General features: G+C 53.5%; 1 protein-coding gene across 1 annotated transcript in view; it reads left to right on the top strand.

Annotated features, from left to right (window-relative positions):
* Nucleotides 1-13,138, top strand: part of RGSL1 (regulator of G-protein signaling like 1) — a 15,298-nt gene extending 2,160 nt beyond the window's left edge. Inside the window, exons 5-20 of the mRNA XM_009583703.1 lie at nt 28-61; nt 1,029-1,133; nt 1,472-1,633; nt 1,810-2,774; nt 3,337-3,399; nt 5,190-5,421; nt 6,093-6,203; nt 6,620-6,728; nt 8,078-8,271; nt 8,746-8,863; nt 9,372-9,468; nt 9,891-10,020; nt 11,061-11,241; nt 11,988-12,126; nt 12,759-12,905; nt 13,049-13,138. Of these exons, the coding sequence (XP_009581998.1) occupies nt 28-61; nt 1,029-1,133; nt 1,472-1,633; nt 1,810-2,774; nt 3,337-3,399; nt 5,190-5,421; nt 6,093-6,203; nt 6,620-6,728; nt 8,078-8,271; nt 8,746-8,863; nt 9,372-9,468; nt 9,891-10,020; nt 11,061-11,241; nt 11,988-12,126; nt 12,759-12,905; nt 13,049-13,138 (2,877 nt within the window). The remainder of the gene's footprint in view (nt 1-27; nt 62-1,028; nt 1,134-1,471; nt 1,634-1,809; nt 2,775-3,336; nt 3,400-5,189; nt 5,422-6,092; nt 6,204-6,619; nt 6,729-8,077; nt 8,272-8,745; nt 8,864-9,371; nt 9,469-9,890; nt 10,021-11,060; nt 11,242-11,987; nt 12,127-12,758; nt 12,906-13,048) is intronic.
* The last annotated feature ends 385 nt before the right edge of the window (nt 13,139-13,523 follow it).

A 13,523-nucleotide genomic window follows, 5' to 3' on the forward strand; every position in this document is an offset into this window, starting at 1 on the left:
TCGTGCATCCACCTCATCTTCTGCCAGAAGCTCCTGGGTTTCATTCGGTCGGGGGAAGCAGGTGAGTCATCGTGGCACGGAGGAAATCGGAGCGGCTTCGCCGCCGCAGCAGGGCTTCCTCTCGCCGGGGCTGTCAGCGCCTGGTGCCTGCCCAGCGGGTCGTGCCTCTGCTCCGGGTTAAAAAGGCATTGCACGACCCATTTTTAGGGATGCAGCAGATCCCAGGGTTTCCAAGGGATGAGCGGGGCTTTACCCCTCCAGCCCTGTTAGTACAGGCTCGCTGCCTCCGTGGAGTTGAGCTGAAATAGCTGCTTAGCAGGGTTTACCATGCGGTTCATGGGTGGAGCGGGGCTGGAGAGGGCATGGGAAACTGGGGTGCTGGCATTTCATGTTTGCTGCTATGCAGGGTGCCACTGTATCACGATATGCTCCTCGTCTGATGCATCCTACACCGGGACAACAGGCCTACGCCGTGGTCTGTCCTACCAGCAGGAAGTCTGAGTTGTCCTCAGTTTACCCCTAAAATGAGCCATCTCAGCCCAGCCAACTGCTTTGTCAGCCTGCGTGTTCAACGCAAGGGAAGGCCCCTGGAAAGAAAGCTGTGGCAGCGGGGATGCAGATTTTCATTTCAGAAAAATCAGCAATTCATTGAGGCTTGTTCCAGCGCCGTTTCTGAATGCATTGCTGCTCCTTCTCCGGTCGGGTTTAACCTCAAGTTGAGAGAGGTTGAGGGCAAGCCCCAAACGCAGGCAAAAATGATGGATGTTTGCAAGGGGAAAAGGCACGATAGCTGGGCAGACTGTCACCAACGTGAGTGGGTTGTGCTGCATCCCTGCAAACACCACGTGCGCATCGCACAACCCTGTCCAAAACCTCCCCTTTCTGTGCGATTTACTGGTCTCCTGGCTCACAGCGCTGCAGCCTGTGTCAGGGAGGCTGGGGGGATGCTGGTGGGATCTGGAGGGCTTTCTTGGGGGCTGCTCCTGCACGCAACCCCCCGATGCCGTGCTCTGCATTCTCTCCGACAGCAAAACTGCTGAACTGGCAAAGTGCTGACCGGTGGCTGCTGGAGAAGTGCATCAGCGGGAGCCAGGGCATGTGGCGCTTTCGGGCCTTCGTCCAAGGAACAGCAGGTGGGCACGGGGCTCTCCGCAGCCCCTTCTCAGCCAGCCGTGGGCCAGCTGCCTGGCGGGACACTGGCACAGAGCTGAGGGCACGGGTAAGCACCGGTGGGACAGGAGACACTGCCATCCCAGACACGGCTTTGGAAGATGAGCCAGCAGCAAAACCCCCAGCATGGGCGCTGCACGCTGGGGAGATGCATAGCCCTGGCTCTTCTCTACATTGTTCCCTCGGTTCATCCAGGCGATCTTTCCGTCTTTTTTCTTTTTTTAAAACACACAGGCTCCTTCACTCATCAGCAGGGCTTTCAGGGACTCCCTCCAACTCCCGTCCCTTGTCTGATCCATAGGGGAAGAACTGACCAACTTCTGGCTCACCGCGGAAAGGCTCCTGGGGCTTGACGAGTCGGATGCGAGGCAGAGGGACCTCTACCTGTCCTTGCTCCACAGGCTGAAAGCCACTCACCTGCGCGAAGGCTCCAGGGTCTTCACTCTCTGCAGGACCATCGTTGGTAAGAAACATGGGAGCCGGGGACGAGCAGTGCCCTTCCAGCGAGGTGGACTTTCCTGGATGCTCCCAGGGAGATGGGATATCATCACCAGCTTTGCTTGGCTGGGGAACTCCCCTGGCACAAACAGGTCTGGATGGAGCCAGCCCCGCCATCGTAATCCCCTGCATCCATTTCAGGGTCGGTGCCGAAAGCCAGGTCCGTTCAGCCCATCAGCACCAGGAAGGAGGTCCTAAGCAAGATGCAGGAACGGGCCCTTTTTATGATTCAGAGTTACTGGCTCCCTAAATTCTTCATCCACTGCAAGATGGGCATGGAGGAAGAGAAATCGTGCCGGCCTCTGCTGCAGGAATATCGGGAGCGTTTATTACAGGCCAATTTGCAGGACCCCTCAGGCTTTTCAGAGAATCTCTTCACAAGGCATATTAAAAGGAGCCAGGGTTTGTCAGGGCCCTACTGCAGCAAGAAGGCCAAAGCGGAGATCTGGACTCTGGTCAAGGAGGGAAGAGACACCCAAGAAATGAAGATGCCCAGTTTTCAGGTCAAACCAGAAAGGCAGCCGGGGCCAGCTGGGAGCACAAAGGAATCACGTCTGGATAAGGATGCTTTGGGATCAATTCCTCAGCAGTCAGAGCATCCTGCAAACACTTCCTTTGGAGGCCAAGGAGGAGCAACCTCTCCCAAAAGACCTAGACCCAATGCAGAGCAGGTCCTTCATCCGGAAGACCTCTGTGAAGAGAAAGTCCTCTCTAACCTGCGTTCCTCTGCACCCCTTGTCCAGCTGCGATCCCTGAAAAAGCCGGTCAAGACCTTGAGTTTCCTTCCCTGGGCCCTTAGCGCCGAGACCTGCGCGGGACGGCCATTCAGGGACTTCTTGAAGCGACAGGACCTGTCTGTGGAGACTCGTCTCCTGGACCTGTGGCATGACCTGGAGGAATTTCTGCCTGTGGTGCTGGACCCCCGCAAAGAAAACAGTTTCTTCCTGCATCATTTGATCGGGGAGAAGATATGCAAGACCTACCTGGAGGAGGGCACCATTCAGCAGCTTCCCTTGGAGGCCAGGACTCTCAGGAGCTTGCGGAACCATCTGATGTCTGGAGAATTCTCCCCCTGGATATACAGAGCCCAGAAGGAGATTTGCAAGGTACAGCATGGTGCTGGCAGTGGGAGGTACAGCTGGCATTGGCACCCCTGGGCTGGTGTGAGGGCTCTGGGCACGTTTAAGAAAAGAGGTTTTTGGAAAATGAAGATAAAAGAGATTAGGAAGGGAAAAAACACTTACAGTCACAAGCCACCTTGCACTGGTACCAGTGACTAAGGCCAGTGGAGAGGAGCATCCTCACTGGTTTGCTGGGCAGTGGAGCAGAGGAGAGCAGTCATTTAGCAGCTGGTGACCTCGGTTGTTAGACGCACATGCCAAGGGCCAGGGGATGGCAGGGCAGTGGCCATCCTTTCGCATCTGAGTCGCTGGTTCCAGCACAACACGAGTAAAACACATTTACAACCCAAGCCCTTCTGGGCAGCCTCTGAGCAGCCCAATGGACCAACCTGGGTGTACAGCTCCTGGCAGGGCTGTCCTGGGCATCTCAGCAAGGTGTAACCTGCCCACGGCATCACCACTGCGACCTCAGGGTACGGTGGGGCTGGGGGGTGGCGGTTGCTGCTGGAGCTCTGACTGAGGACAACCTGCCTTTGCTCCTCCTCAGGTGCTCTGCTGCTTCTATGACGAATTTCTGGCTGATGATGACAGGACGTTCCTCCAGTTTACGGTAAAGGGGATGCAGAGGGGACACGAGCATCCTCGTGGGGTGTGCAGGGGATGTGAAAAGTTGGAGAGAGGGAGGCAGGAGAAGCCCAGAATTAGCTGACACTGCTTCCCCCGGCCAACGCTGCCGCAGGGCGATACGGCAGAGCCTGCCCTTCTCCAGCTGCCCGGAGCAACGATCCTCAACTCTTCCACCACAGCATCCCATAAGTCAGCAGCGCTGCAGGCACGCCCTGCAAGAGCTCCCCTGAGACGGGCCGTGACCCGGCCCAAAAGCAGGGAAAAACTTAAGTGCAGTCTTTCGGGGTAGGCGGGGGTGAGACCAGCAGCAGGCAGCGCGCAGGGTAACTGCCTCACGGTTGCCCACTTCTGGGAATTAACTCTCCCCTTTTTTTCCTTGCCAAATACTGCTATTAATGTGACTCATGTGCAGACACACATCCGTAGGTCCCTGTCCCGGCACGAGCGCCTGGCCAACGCGCTGGGGGAAGAGGGCATGCAGCCTTTTAGCCTGTGATTCAACCGCACTCAAGTTTTCCATATATTTTTTCCATGTATTTTTTCCACTGTTTAAAGGGATGATTTAAGAAAGCAGAGTCATACAAGCACTCATCTTCCCAGACTATTATCCCTCCTAGCAGCAGAAATCCCACTAATACCTCATGTTTATCAACGTCCTAAATGCCAGCCTTACACGAGGAAACCTCTTCACAGACCGAAACCCCCGAGCCTCCCACCTGCATCCCTGCATGAGCTATGCAGGCAATTTTGCTCACTGCAGACAGCATTCTTCGAACCAAGCATTAGGCTTTTCCCCAAACCGCGATGTAAAATCAGCAGCTGATCCTGGAAATGGTAAGGAGAGGCTGTCAGGGCTAGTGCCCCCAAAGACCTGGCTCACAGAGGTACCAGCCTCTCAGTCAGCGAGAGCCGAGCATTTTGGAAAAGTCAACTGGCGGCTCCTGACCCTGATTCATTAAATGCTCTCGGTTGTAAGTTAATTAGCTGCCCAGGTTTTTAAGCATCTCTTGTCAAGGAAATTACCCCTCAGAGCACAGACATGGTCTGGGAGTGCAATTAGCACTTCAGCAGGTGTGGAGGCCGCGCTCTCCGCAGGCACCATCCCCTAAGCCAAACTCCTCCTGGGTCTCGCTGCACTGATATCAGGGGAACAGCTCGGGGGGCTTAGCAGGGTTATTTTTGGTGTTTGCTCTCAGCAGCCTGTATCTCGGTCAGAAACCAGCCGCTCTGACCCTGCTGCTTGGCGAGTCGTGCAAACTGCTCGCTGGCGGGGAGGGCCAAAACCTGCAGGAGGGGCTCGGGGTTGGGGGGGGCGAGGGGGTCACTGCCAGGGCACCGGCCAGAGTCCGTCCCAGGGACGGCAGCCAACTCAAAAGGCAGACGAGGTTACCTGTCTGCCAGGGACAGCTTCAGGGTTGTTTTCAGCCCTCCTGGGTGGATGTTGACCTCTTCAGGAAAGCGGCTGCCTTTGCTGGCAAGCCGTTGTCTGGACTACCTGGGGGACCTGCTGAATGTCCCCGGTACGCCCCAGCTGCAGGCAGATGTGAGCCAGCTTTAAGCAGCTGCACGGGTAGGTTTAAGGTCTATGCTGAGCTTCACGCTCACGTAGATTTCTTCCAGACAGTTTAAAGCTAAAGCAGAGATCTAATTTGGGTAGGTTTGTGCTCTAAGGCACAGTAAAACGTGCCGCTAGCCCATTGGGCACAGTGCGGGAGCAGCTCCTCGGATGGGGTGTGTGCTCTGTGCAATCACCTTCTGCTCTTCTCGCTGTAGTCTCCACGGAGCGATGTCCCGATGCCCGAGATGCAAGGCCACCCTGTTGGGAAAGATGAATGTTTCCTCCTGTCCCAGCGGATAAACCAGTCCTTGAAGCTGAGCCAAGCCTTGCATGGCACAAGGAACTTGGAAGGTCTCTCCTCCAAGCACTGGCGATTAATTGCCACTCGGGACCTCCAGAAAGGGAGCTCCATCCAGGCAGAGGTGGAACCTCTCCTGTGCAGCACCGGTAAGAGGAGGCTCTGAACTTCTGCTGTGGCTCATGTTGGCTCAGGCTGATAAAGCACATTTTGTGCACCCGTGGTGACCCATGCCCCTAGCGCACAGATGCATTGCTGTATTGCTGACAGGACATCATGGAGTGGGTTGGGACAGGGTATCTGGGAGCCATCAGCTGTAATCCAAACTTTGGCAGTGACCTATGGGCCAAATTCCCTCCTGCCAGTACCAGAGGCACCAAATGCCACATCCCTGCACTGGCCTGGGTCACCAGATCAAATGGAGGCTGCAGCAAAGTGACTGAAACCCAAAGCCAGCGACAGCCACTGTCACCCCACTTCCATATCTTGACCTTCTCCTGTGGATGCTGGGACTGGCCATGCTGGTGTAATACCTCAGCTTTGTCTTCTCACATCATCTTTTGAGAATGACAGCACGTTTCTGGGCACCTGCTGGTGCACTGAGAGTGACGGCAGTCACTTGTAGCAACCCTTAGGTAGCTTGTGGGGCCTCGGTCATACCTGAGAGATGCAGTGTCACGGGTAGATCATGGGAACAGGACACACAAGGGGAAAGAAAAGGTGAGTAACGATCACAATACAGCACTCAGAGCAAGTGCTGAAGGGCAGTTGTAGCCAGAAGGAGTGAACATGGGATCTGTCCCCTCTTCTCTATCTGAAGCAGACTCCCAGAAGATGATGTCAAATGAGCTGGTGGTTCAGAAACCCTCGCTGGCTGTGGATAGCCCAGACAAGGAAAATGAGCTTCTGTGTCTCAAAAGACCGTCACCTGGTGAGTCCAGTCTAAGCAAGCTAGAAGCAGGGTGGGCTTCCAACCATCGTGCCCTTGCAGGTGCTCCAGCATACCCTTAGGGGACTGGACAAGCAGGGGTCTTCCCTGCTTGCATCCCATCATCTGGTAGAACATCTCCAGAAGGAGAGAGAGGCCTAGCCACCCTTGAAAGGCATGTGTTTTGGGCTGTTAATCCAGCCAGAGAGGGTGGGAGTGTGAGGGCTTCTCTGAAGCAGATGATGAGGAGGTCAAACCACGTGGAGGTGAAGAGTTCCCACAGCACCCAGTGTCTCCTGAGCCGGGCTCACCATGCAGACATCAGCATGGTGGCTCTGGGGTCCTTTGCCCTGCGGACAGCTGTGAGCAGGCTCTGGCTGTCACCTGAGGAAGGGGCCAACCCTGTTCTGTCCCCACAGCCGTTGAACCCAAGGACAAAAAGAAGAGGACTGTTGCCGTGAGAAAAACGAAATCAAGCTCGACGAAGTCCACCCCTGTTGTGGTAGAGAAGCCATCTAAAAGACCCAGGTTTGGCATCTTTCAGCACAGGGCTTTGCTGTTTTTTGCTACTTCCACTCTTTCAGGAAGCAGATTTTTCCCAGTGCTTTCCTGTAGTGCCACTGCTCCCTGCTTCGTCACTGAGGCCTCTCAGATGTAGGCACGGGTGGCCCGTGGGTCTGAACTGTAGAGTCACCAGGGAAAGGAGAAAAGTATTTTAACACACCCCCAACCTCATAGTTCAGATCTGCTCCTCGTATCTTGTGCATATCTCATGCACTTCATCCTCAGTCAGTCCCTGGCACGCCACCCGTACTACAGCTGGGCAGCTCTCAGATTCCCAGAAAAATCACTTAAAATCACCCTGTGACCACACGTAAATCTCTGTACTCGCTGACCGCGTGAATGTCCATGTGGCTCATGTCTCACCTCCTGGGAATACTCCAGACATGAGTCCTCGCAGCTCCACGTTGGGATATGAACAGTAACCAGGACACAGGTCCTGAGTAGGAGCAGCTTCTATTGTTTATTGTGAAAGTCAGTCTCAGGAGCTACACTTAAACAAAGAAATATTTGACACAGTCCACTGATCTTCAAATAAGGGCTTGCTAACCTTATAAATGACCCAAAATGCCAGTCCACTCCCAGCTCTGGTTTTCCAAAGCTCTGCTGAATCTTTTCAATGTAGCTGTCCTCTGGCTTTACATCTATCGATAATCTCCTGATCTACCAGTTGCAAGTGGCAAGGGGTTTCCACTCCAGAACACCTTCTCCATGGCCAAATGCATGAAGCCCTCTGCCGTCCAGTGGTAAATTATTGTTTATTCTCAGCAAGTGCCAGAGGGGAGCACAACCTCCTCTTCCCACTAGTCCTTCCAGGTGCCCCATCCTTACCTGCCTCCCTCTCCTGGTCTCTGCGGGGCTGCCCAGACCATTTGCAGGTCCTGAGGTCTCCATCACAGACCTGAAGTCCTGCCTTCTCCTTGACTCCCTGGGTGAAGCCTCCTCTTCAGAGCGGTTCCTTTGGATCCCTGCCAGCAAAGCTGTTGGGCAGGCGGACCTATGGCGGAAAAGAAACAGCTTGTCAGCAGAACCCCCCCCTGGATTCCCAACGGCTCGGTGGATCATGATCTTAAAGGTCTTTTCCAACCTAAACGATTCTATGATTCTATGGGCGAGACAGACAACGGAGGCTGTTCTCCACCAGTACCTTTACTGGCCCATCTGCTTCACAGATCCCACGCACCACTCATCCATATGTTTCTAGCTCTTCCTCAGGTGTGTCTCTCTTGTTGGAGAAGCAAGCACAGAGGTCCTGGCTATTTTCCAGATCACTGGTGGCACAGAGATCACGTCTCCTGGTGTCTCCTCCTCTACAGGCACTTCGTGAAAGTACTGCACAACCCTGCCCACCTGCAGTTCTTCAAGCAGTTCCTCGAGGAGCGCAACGCAGATGAACCACTGTGTTTCTGGATGGCTGTGGAGAAGCTGCTCGCAGAGACCAACCCCAAGACGAAGAGCTTGCTCATTGACAGCATTGTCAGAGATTATTTCCATGCCGAAATCCCAGCTGGTAGGCACCCTCTCACCCTGCACTTTACTCCATTCATGATGAAAGCCTCTTTTCCCTGAGCTGGGTGCTGGTTGTAGATTTCATATCCTCTTGCAGGGACCTGCCAATTCTCCTTTCCCTTCTAGTGGAGCATTTATTTGCTGAGGCCTTCCACTGCCACTTATATTTCTAGGAAGGTGATCTACTTCTTTGGCAGGATCTACTGACCAAGACCTGCAACATGCAATTCCTGCAGTGGCAGAAATAGCTCTTCCCTATCTCGTCTCCTTTAGATGCTCTTGGAGTCAGAGCTTCACTCCCAAAATATGCAATTAGCACAGTATAGAAAGGAAAAGGGATGGGACAACCAAATTTGGCAGACAGGGCAGCAGAGATGGGACAGGCTGCAACTTGGAAATGTGAGGGTAGGAAGAGATGTCATGGTGGCTTGGAGGTGGCTGGCAGGGGCAGGCAGTGACCGCACTTCTCTTCCAGAGGAGCGGCTGGACTGCCACACTTCTATCATCAGAGAAATAAATGAGGCCGAAGTAGTCAGCCCCTTCATGTTGATGACAGCACAGATCTTTGTCCAGAAAGCAATGGAAAAACGATGGTGAGGACCTGAATTGAGCTGGTTCAGTGGTTACACAAACACATTCTTCCCAGGGGAACCCCAAGGTGACAGACAGCAACTGCTACAAACATATTTCCCTATGAACTATCAGCCGGTGCATCAAAATCCCAGCCAGACCCCCACCCCAGCAAAATTGCTGTCGCAGCTGCTGATGCATTTACCTGTGCAGGGCCGGCAGGGCATGTTCCATGGGGACCAAATCACTGTTGGGCTTGCAGAGTGCTGGGCTGGAGGAGGAATCACGCTGCAGATAAGCAGGGTGGACACTCCCAAGCCTGCTACATGCAAGAATAGAGCCCAGGGGAGGGGATCCAGCCCCCCGTCCCTTTCTCCAACCTCCTCCAGGAACCGAAGTCCCATGGGACTCGAACCCCAGGGCCATCCCTGTCAGCTTCTCCCCCTACTTAGCCACCCTCACACCAAACCACTGCCTTCCTCATGCATCTGGCTGCCCTTGATGCTCTCTCTCTGATCTCCCATCCGGCAGGTTTAAAGAGTACCAGGACCTGTTCCCCCCGAGCGATACGCATAAATCTAACCTTCGTTTGCAGCATGGGATCGGGAACTTCATGAGAGACAAGCTGGTAAGGAAAGACCCTCTCTGCTGGCAGGCTGAGGATGTTGTCCAGGAAAGAAAGAGAGGAGACGCTGTGGGTCAGGCGGTGCTCACGTGAATGGGGTGAGGGGGTCAGACTTGGAGGGTTGCAAAAAGGCAGCTGATAGGTAAAGCCTCACTCCTACAGGCTCTGGCGTCCTGCTCCATGCAGACTCCACCAGCTTTGGTCAGCACTGGCCAGGTGATTCACACTATCCCCTATGGCCACCAGTGAAACCCAGAAATACTGGAAAGCAAAGATGATGGCTGGGTCACAAATCCCACTGCCAAGGCTAGGCTCTGGTGCTCCAGCTCACAGCGGTGGGTCCAAATGGGAGGGCTCTGCCTGGGAGCAAGCCCTGTTGCTGCAGCCAGGGGCTGGCTCCCCGGGGCTGTACCGTGTCTCCGCAGCGGCGGGCTTGGTGTGCCGTTCACGACGCCGTCAAGAGCATCTGCAAGTTCCGGAGGGAGATGGACAATGACAAACACCGTGCGGAGTTTGAGGACTTCCTCCGGCGGGAACTAGGGAATGAGGAGGAAAGTACGGCTAGACTCCTGCCACCCCCTCTCCTCCCTCCCCACAACAGTCCTGAGTTTAGGCAGAGAAGTAAATGGAGGAAAAACCTGTGGCTCATCTCCCATCCCCGTATGCTTAGTTTTCTCTGCTGCAGGCATATAAAGAGCCAGAAGCGCGGGTGTCTCAGGATGCCAGATATTGCTGTGCAGAAATCTGCATGCTTAGGCGCCGGAGTCGGGAGATGAGGTCCAGAATTTTGCACAGGCAACATGCACACATACACATTGGTGCAATAACTGGTTTTCTGATGCGGGTGCCCCATGATGCTGTCGCATCTCTCTCAAGCGATAACGTATATGCAAGTTTGCATCCCTTCCACAAAAACCAGGAGGCACTAAATGAAACTAAGGTGACACAGGCCAAAAATAAACAAATGGAGATGGTTTTCCATGCAGCAGGGAGATGAACTACAGAGTGCTTTGCCAAAGGATGTAGATCCTGAAGGTTTACACACAGGTTTGAGAGGAGGCTGGAAAAGCTGTTAGAAAAGAAATCCACTGAAATTGCTAAATATACAGAAACCCCATCTAGATCAAGAAGTCCCTGGAAATGAAAATGTTTGGAAGCTGGAGAATATTGTATATGGGGGAAGTAACACAGATGTTTCACCCTTCCTTCTCACTAGTTATCAGCTTCTGGCCCCTGTCGGAGACAGGATAACAGTGAGGCAGACAGGCAGACTTTTGGTCTAATGTACTGTGGCCGTCCCCTATGAAAACACTGAACATAAGCACTCCATGGGTGCAAAGAGGAGGATGGCTGGAGGAGGTTACTAAGCTGGGAGAAAGGCTGCACACTGGATGGGTCTGAATTCCCTGGAGAGCCTGGCCGCAGGAAGGGTGTAGTCCGCCTAGGTAGAAAGACCCTCAGCAAATTACTTGCATACAGGAAAAGCACGCACAAGCAAGGTGAAGGAGCAGGGTATAGCTCAGCATCGGATGCCCAGCTGGCTTCAAACCCAGCCTTGGGAGAAGCAGGACACAACAGCTCTTCCCCTCTCTCAGACTTGCCCATCAGCTCGATGCAGACCAGCAGCACTGTGAGCACTTTCCGCTCCCACACGGCCTCTGCCAGCACCCCACCGGACAAGGAGATGGTACTAGTGAAACGCCACCTGTTTAACAGCCAGCTCATTACCGTCAACTTCCTCGTCGACGACCTCCGCTTTTATCTGGAGATCGACAAGTAAGTTCCCTTGCCACCGGGTGCTCAGGTATCACCAGTCTCCCTTGGCTCTGGCCCAAACCCATCCTGCAGATAGTGCCCATCTCTCAGCAGGGGGTAAAGCCTGGTCCATGGATTTGTTAGCACACACTAAGGTCTGTGCTGCCACTCCTAAACTCCTATCAGCACCTCTGTGCAAGGCTGGACATCACATTGCAGCAAAAGACACAACCAAAATCTCGCCCCATTGCTGTCTACATCTAATCTGCTCATGGTTACCTGCCCCTGGCGCCCCCAAAAGCCTCCATTTCAACCAGAAAAAGTCCCCTGGCTCAGGGTTCCTGTTTGGGTATCCTAGAAGTACTTTTGGTTTGATAGTCCCAAACAATCTAACATTTTGCCTACACCTTTCCTGACATGCCAGTTGTAGCATTTCTCCATTGACTTTGCCCGGTTCCCTGGCAAACCCGTAAGAACAAGCCATGGCTGATGCACAAGACCCCCGCAGTCAGCACACCCCCACACGCGCAAGACCAGGTTTCGATTCCCCTCTTTTCCTGAAGAAGGGCAAACGTCACAACCTCCAGGTGAATGCCATGACCATGAGGGCAATAGAAGAGGGAAGTGGCTGTTCATCCCACCTGTTTCACTGCTCCACACCTCGTGGATAGCTTTTTCTGACCCAGTAAATATGGAGCTAAGACAGAACATGACTGCCTAGCCTAGCAAGAGCACTTGTCTCAGAGCAAGACCCCATGCCTTTGCAGGTTTTCCAGGCTGGCTGATTCAGTTGAAGCTCTGGCAGCCCGCAACATGAAGTCAGAAAAGGAAGTTGCCTTTCTCAAAAGGAAAGTTGCCATCATCAGCAAACTCTTCCTGAACTCCGATATTCCCCCCAAATTGCGGGTAAGATGCTGGGACCCGCCCAGGAAGGCTGAAGGCTGCTATCTCCTCATTGCTCAAGACCATTGCATTGCAGCTGTGAGCAGTTGTGGGGAAAGGAGAACCAGGCAGAGGTTTGGATCTGCTCCAGCAAAGCATGCTATGAAGCTTCAGAGCATGCTCTGGAGCTTGGGACTTCCACTTGGACTCCATGGGATGGGACCAGATCCACCCCAGCACTTGACCTAGACAGATTGAGAACAAGTGAGTGGACAAGGAGATGGTGAAATCCCCTACCTGCTGGAGAAATGCCAGGGCTGAAGCACCAGGATGGGTGCTGCACTCCACCAATTCAGTCCTTTCAGTCTCCAGAGGTCAATGTCACCATCATGCCCTCCCCACTGCACCCACCTCTTCCCCTACAGTAGCCGTGGCTCTGCCTATCTTGCCTTTGGAAAGCACAGCACAGTGCTTTCCACAGAAATCCAGAGGTGATCCCGCCCTTGTACCTGGGACAGTTGGCCAGGACGTAACTAGCATCTCTTCTTAGAGATTGCTGAGATGCAAAGGTGGGGTCAGGAAAAGAAACATGCCTGTAGGGCCCACCACAAGTGCCACAAACTGCTTTGGTTAATCAAGGTCTCTTCTTTGGCCAGGTAAACATCTCTGAAGAAGAGAGAGATTTAATCTGGAGTTTATCTTCCAAGGGGCTATTGAACCGCATTCTCTACCACAGGGCCAAGGTCATCATCTTTCCCATCCTGATGCACTTCTGGAGAAGGTACCTATCCCTCTCTCGCAGGGTGGGGGAGGCTCTGTGGATGCCAGCCTTTTTCTCCAGCCACCTTTTCTTCTGCCATGATGAAAATGCAGATGAGACACTCCCCCGGAGCTCAGCTGTAGATGTCTGCTTGGAGGTTTGCTGTTTTCGGTATTTCTCATACAGGTTCTGCACCTGGAAGGTGATGAGGAGTTTTCGGGTCTCCACGAAGGACAGGATGTCAATCTCTTTGCCCAGTACAAAAACCTCCTCTGAATCATCTGACATCTACAGTCCAAGTAAGCTGAGTGCCTGTCCCCCTGCTCCACATTTGTCCTCAGGCTTGTTTTTCCAATGCAGAGATGTCCAGACCTGGGTTTTCGGTGTCCCATGGGCTTCTCCTTAAAAGAGCCAAACTCCTTCCTTCAACACAGCTGCTTCACACAGCTTTGAGGACGTATGTGGGTGCAGGCCTATTGGGAAATGAAGCATCTTTAAAACCATTGCTTCCCATCAAATTAAGTCAAAATTGCCCAGTGGGTTTTTAGACATTTCTTTGGGGAATAGGGAAGTGGGTGCAGAGATTTCACGAGCAAAGAGCTGTTGCGTAACTCTTGTTTACTTTAAAAACCAAGTTAAAAATACTCTCGCACGCACCCTA

The sequence above is a fragment of the Fulmarus glacialis genome, unplaced genomic scaffold (assembly GCF_000690835.1).
Source record: "Fulmarus glacialis isolate BGI_N327 unplaced genomic scaffold, ASM69083v1 scaffold14538, whole genome shotgun sequence".
NCBI classification, from domain to species: domain Eukaryota; kingdom Metazoa; phylum Chordata; class Aves; order Procellariiformes; family Procellariidae; genus Fulmarus; species Fulmarus glacialis.